This window comes from Hermetia illucens, chromosome 3 (genome assembly GCF_905115235.1).
Source record: "Hermetia illucens chromosome 3, iHerIll2.2.curated.20191125, whole genome shotgun sequence".
Taxonomy (NCBI): Eukaryota; Metazoa; Arthropoda; class Insecta; order Diptera; family Stratiomyidae; genus Hermetia; species Hermetia illucens.
Genome location: NC_051851.1, coordinates 73,287,652 through 73,293,485, shown reverse-complemented (window position 1 = coordinate 73,293,485; position 5,834 = coordinate 73,287,652). Strand labels below are relative to the sequence as shown.

Sequence of the window (5,834 nt, the reverse complement as noted above, 5' to 3'; positions counted from 1 at the left end):
GTCAATAGTCTGACATAAATGCATAAACATAACATATTCCGGAGATAGGTACTTCAGATATTTCAACCAAGGCAGTTCATTTCGGTCGCCGTTCGAGCAAACGCCTTAAGAATACACGCAAAATCTTCCCTGTTTGTGGTAAGGGCCTAAAAGGGATAAAAATTTGTGAGCTAGCAACCTACAAATTTTGAAACTCTATTGTTACAACAACTCCTCGGATAGGGACTGACCTCACTGCTACGACCTTTGGCAATCGAAAACGGACTTTGATTGGTTTCTGGAATGCGTGTGCGCTCCTTCACAACGGCAACATGGGTCCTCAAAATGCCTGCTTACGTCGCTTAGGTGTTGCGTCTGCCACTCTCGTAGGTTTGGAAAACAAGCCCAAGTTCAACATCATCACTTGTTTGATTCAGTTGTCCCTGGACAATGGAAGAGCTGTCTTACTGATCGGAAGGTAGATATACTGAGTAACCCGTCTGAGAATCTTGAAGCGGATCGACGAACCGAAGTGCTTAAAAGGTCTATTGACTGGTGGGGGTGGTGGGTGCGTAGTGTGCGGCGTGGCAAGACAAAATTTGCTACTGGGCTGGTCAGGGAACGAAAGGCGCCGCAGAATGCAATGATTTCAGAAGTGTATATCGCGTCACGAAAGAGCTTGTACGTGGTCGCAAATCTTTCGATGGTCCTGTGAAAAACGTCAATGGTCGACTTCTCATCCACGATTCGTCATCCAGTTGAGAGAACACTTCACCACGGTTTTTAACCGGATCACATCCGATGAAGTACTTCTTCTTCGGGATGAAATTGCTGGTCACCGTAATGTGGGATGATAGGGACTGTTCCTCCAAGCAAAAAAAGATTATGTCGGCCATCAATGAACTCAAACGGAGTAAAGAAGCTGTGGTTGACGGTCCCCTCACAGGGTTTTTTCTCGCTGCACTTGCAACTACTTCAGATCTGCTACTTTTACTCGTATGGAAATCTTGGGAATCCCTGACCTTTCCTAGAGAGTGGAAGAAAGGGTGATCGTTAAGGCTCCAGAGAAGGACACCCATTTTGTGTGCGACAAATGAAAGGTATGCTCCCTGATGTTGTAATAATGATGGTTAAAAACATTTTGGAATGCGTAAAAGATCATTTCGAAAGCTTGACCAACAGAGAACACTTGGTTTCCACTCCGAACCCTTCTGCATTGGCCACATCAATATCCTACGGATCATTTTGGAACAAAGTGCGGAGTTTACATCTTCGCTGCACCTGCTGTTCATTGATTTCGATAACAGAGCGTGTATCTGGGATGTTCCACGTAGGAAGGATATTCCGGAAAAGCTAATAGCCATAATCAGAGCGATATACAATAGCACAGAATGTTATGTGCTGCATCGAGGTAAAATCCGAGGTTCAAATCCGAAGGTTGCATTTTGCCACCGAGATTATATTCAATGGACGATGACATCTTTTCTCAAACACCTTGACTACGGTGATGACATCCCCTCTCATAGACCTTGGCCATATGGCTCTGGATTTGAATTTGGAGAGAGAGGCAAGTAGAAAACCAATAAAACCAAGGTTCTCAAATCTGATGGGCCATCGCATTCTTCCTACCTACAGTCACCATAGGAGATGCGCATTTCAGGTAACTGCGAACGATGGCGCTTAAGTGTGGTTGATGTATTATACCCCACAAAGTCGTAACTGGCGACCATTTCGATCGGCCAAAGCTTCTTTCAAAACTACTATTGTACTTTTCGTTCTAATATCACTGTGAAAGCCTTTCAAGTATGGGCAGGAGTTAAGTGGGCAGATCCTTAACGAAAAGTAATTTGTGGGGCGCACTGTCGTCACGAAAATATCAAATTCTTGTTTTCTTCCCAAAAGTTTACAACAGGGCAGTGGAATGCTGCTAGCACAGGACAAAGTAGTATCGCTTCGGGTTCTACTGTCTAATCCTGCTTATCTCCCCAGATATTAGCTACAGTCAGTTACAGAAAGTTAGTTAATATTTTTTTTGTAATTGTTTTATTGAGCAATATTTAAACTTTTGATAATAAACAGCATGCCGGTGGGCTCTTATAGTTTCCGTTAATAGTCAATATTTGGAAGTCCATCATTGGGAGCAGGCTGTCTCATAATCAGGTGTAAGTCTCGGTTGGATGTTCGACTTAAATAGCTTATAAGGACATGGTGCTTGACAATCGGGAATGTCGATTTCAATAGGATTCTGGTCGTCGTAAGATGCAAAGTATATCAACTGGAAAATATTCAGCATTAGATTGGTTAGTAATAACATAGAGATTGTTCTTGGCATTAGGGCTGCCCAGTTACCTTCACTTCATAATCGTCCACTATGTCCTGATTTTCATGAAGCTCCACATTTATGGATGCCGCATAGGTTGGTCTGGCAACAGTTTGATCTCGAACTTCAAGGAAATGAAGCATTCCAGCAACAGTCGCGTCATGGGCTGAATACAACAAAATATTCTGGTCATCAGATCCAGCGATCAAATTATCAAGTCTGGTTGTCATATCCCTAAACAGGGCTGAACTGCGAATTTTCGTATATTCCGAAGAGCCGGAAATGTCGAAGAAAGCGGAAGTAAGTGGTACAAGGTATTGCTCAAAAACAGAATCAGTCCAAGCAGGTAGTTGAAGATTGTTGTCTTTTTCAATCAGTAGAGTATCCTCAAGAAGGAGTAGAATGATGGGCGAATCCATTGTCTATGTAAATAAAATATATTTTGAAAGGTAGTCCTTAGATTGCGTTGGTTTACTTACGAGGCCGGTGTTGTTCTGGAGATAATCTAATAATTCTTGACCCTCTGTTGATTCGAAATCTATAATTGTCTTGAACTCAGGTTCGTCGAAACCAACTCCAGTTGTTATAATGTCTTCGTACTTAGGGCATGGCTTTCCTGGTGCAGCTAACATCTGATGTGTATCTGGATTCAATTAATTTATCTAAATGAGAGATGGTAAATGTTACCTCATCCTGATCTTGTGGGATGACGTTAACTAGACTTGAGGGCCAATCGACTCTAACAAATCCATTCAAGAAACTTTGAACGCTGTCGACACACCGTTGGATTGCGCTGCTTAAAACCAAAATTTTATCGAGATCCATGGTACATGTAGCATCTGTGTCGCAATTAATAGAAAGAAGAGATGAATATCGAGTGGATTTTATCAATCCGGAACCAAATAGTTCGTTAAATCCTCTCTGAAAAGTTATAAACAGCACACAAATCCATGATGAAAAGGAAATAATTTTAAGGTCTAAACAGATTCAATACCGGCGATAATGCTCCGTATCCACCTGGCCAAGGATAGTCGTGGTAAGGATCCAATGGATACGACATCGTAGGAGATCGATCTCCATGCCGAAAGAGCTAATAAACAAAAATTGTAAATGAGAAATAGGAAGAGAAAACGAGTAGATACCATTGAAACAGCCTTTAAAGTAGATCCCGTTGTTCCGCTGATATCATCAACCCCGCTGAGGATCAAAAGACCGAATAACATCAAGTTTCGAATAGATAAATGATTAAAAGCCATTTCAGTTAACTTTATGGCAACGAATAAGGAGAGCAGGTAATTTCCTTGTGGTTTGATATGAACGCACTGAATAGTAGAGCGACTACAGAACGGATGAAGATCTTGAGAAAATCTGGTCAATTTATAGTAAAAATTATTCTAAACTTTCCCATAAATATGTTGTTTAATAATTCTCTAATTAAGCGTACTAATATACTCATCTAATTAGGTATAATAATATAATCATGGGAATATCAAAAAGTATCTGTTATCTTAAAGTTATTTAAATATTTTGCCTTTCCAGATCTTACAGAATACTCATCTTTAGCTCTAATATTGTACACAGTAGACACTTCTACCAAATAGTCGAGTCATATGGCTAGCAAATATCACAAAGTTTATAATTGCTGAATTTTCTTTTACATTCTTTTATTACGATCCAAAAAATGGTGCGGTTTATGTTTTATTGACAGCTGATAACTTAATTTGAGTTGCCATTCAATTTAGCTCGTAATTCACTTTCAACTTTAGATTTTATTTGCTCTATGAACACATATTCTAGTAGGGAATCCAACTGTCAGAAAGGATTCTTTGCCTATTATTCACAGCTATTGTTTATCAAGGTACCGAGAACTAACAACTTCAGGACTTGATTTATCTATTTCAAAAACAAAGTGACAATCATGCTATTGCTGTAATATGACCTCCGTGCAGATTTTAGTTCAACTTTATTGCCGTTAAGTTGCATAAATCCTTAATAGTATTTGCATAGACTTCGAGCGTCATACACGATTCCAGTAGAGGAGAACAGTAGAGACACTATAGTCTGAATAGCCCATGTTTTAAAACTTTTTTTGCATTTTTAAGGTTTTGCGTGAAACCTTATTAAAATCGGTTCAATGTCTGTCTGTCCATCTGTATGTCCGAATTCAGTGGGAAGATGTGGTCTGTGTGTCCCTTTACATACAGCGAGTGCGCCAGTTTGTGTTGAGTTTGAAGGGGGCTTCCAGTCAATTTGGGTATCTAATGAAAGGGCTCGATTAGTACTTTCCGAAACTGATCTTATTTCGGAGTCCATGGGGATGTTTTAGATTCCCTTTTTTGGCGGCAAATTCCGAAGGATGAAATTGATCATTTACTTAACGGGACCATTCTCAGAAACTGCCAAACCCGCAAATCTGAAAAAAATCAAGAGAGTGCCACTATATGGTGGCTAGGCTCCAAAATACCTTCCATACCGATATCCCTTCAAATGAATTTAACAACAGTATATTACTATAATTTTTAATTAGCTGCAGAACCTCGCTTTACTTCATCCTAGCCCCACGAAATTTTTCAGAAATATATAATATAGCGCTTGATCCTACCAAGTTTGGTGGAAATCACACTATTACTAACAAAGTTTTTAATGTACGTGCATGGTATATATGTACTGTGGTAAAAGGGTAGTTCAGGTCCCAGGACGAAACGTGGATTGGTACCCACAATGGAGGATAAAACCTGGGAAACGCCTACTGAACCAACACCAACAGCTCTACTACCAAACCCTATCTCCACCTCCACGTGGTGACCGCTGACAGCTCTTTCTTAACGAAAAGCTGCAGACGAAGAAGCATGAAGGCGAGTCTCTCGCGCCTAAAAACGGGACAAATTGTACCAACTGGTCCACCAAGTTGGGGGTTGGGTAGGGATGACAACCCCACACGACAAAGGAATAACGATTTGCGCATTTTCTCATGGAACGTGCGCTCCTTGTACAGAGATGAAGCTGATGAGCAGCTACCCAATACCCTGTTCAATTATAAGGCTGATGTAACAGCGTTATAAGAGACGCGTTGAACAGGGACCGGTTTCCTGGAGAAGAGCCACTACACCATATATTATAGTGGCCATTCAGTAAACTATGTGTTCGAAGCAGGTTTCTTGGTCAGCCAAAAAACGAAATCTGCTGTTATCGGCTTTGAAAACGTTTGCGACGTTCACGACCCTACAGAGGAGATTGCATGGTCGCAGAAGGATACTTTCTAGGAGGCAGTGGAACGAACCCTCGAAGCCCCAGATGTGATATCAAAACCATACTTGGGGATTTTAACAGCCAAGTAGGGAAGGAGCCGATTGCCTCCCATAGCTTACACTAAAATACACATGATAACGGACTGCGGATCGTTCAATTAGCAGTATCACACGAAGTAGTTGTTGGAAGTACCTGGTTTGCGCGGAAAGCGGTGCATAAACATACATGGGCCCCTCCAGACGATACTTTCAACCAAGTTGATCATGTGTTGATCGAATGCCGCCAC

The 5,834-nt window shown here is 41.1% G+C and overlaps 1 protein-coding gene across 1 annotated transcript; it reads right to left on the bottom strand.

The window, feature by feature from the left end:
* Window positions 1-2,076: 2,076 nt before the first annotated feature.
* LOC119652457 (lysosomal acid phosphatase-like) lies at window positions 2,077-3,633 on the bottom strand. The gene is made up of 6 exons (XM_038056621.1): window positions 3,442-3,633; window positions 3,294-3,389; window positions 2,987-3,220; window positions 2,779-2,931; window positions 2,329-2,721; window positions 2,077-2,254 (listed from the first exon to the last, which is right to left on the bottom strand). Exons 1-6 carry the CDS (start codon window positions 3,553-3,555, stop codon window positions 2,111-2,113), a joined length of 1,134 nt encoding a protein of 377 aa, XP_037912549.1. The 5' UTR covers window positions 3,556-3,633; the 3' UTR covers window positions 2,077-2,110.
* Between the last annotated feature and the right edge of the window lie 2,201 nt (window positions 3,634-5,834).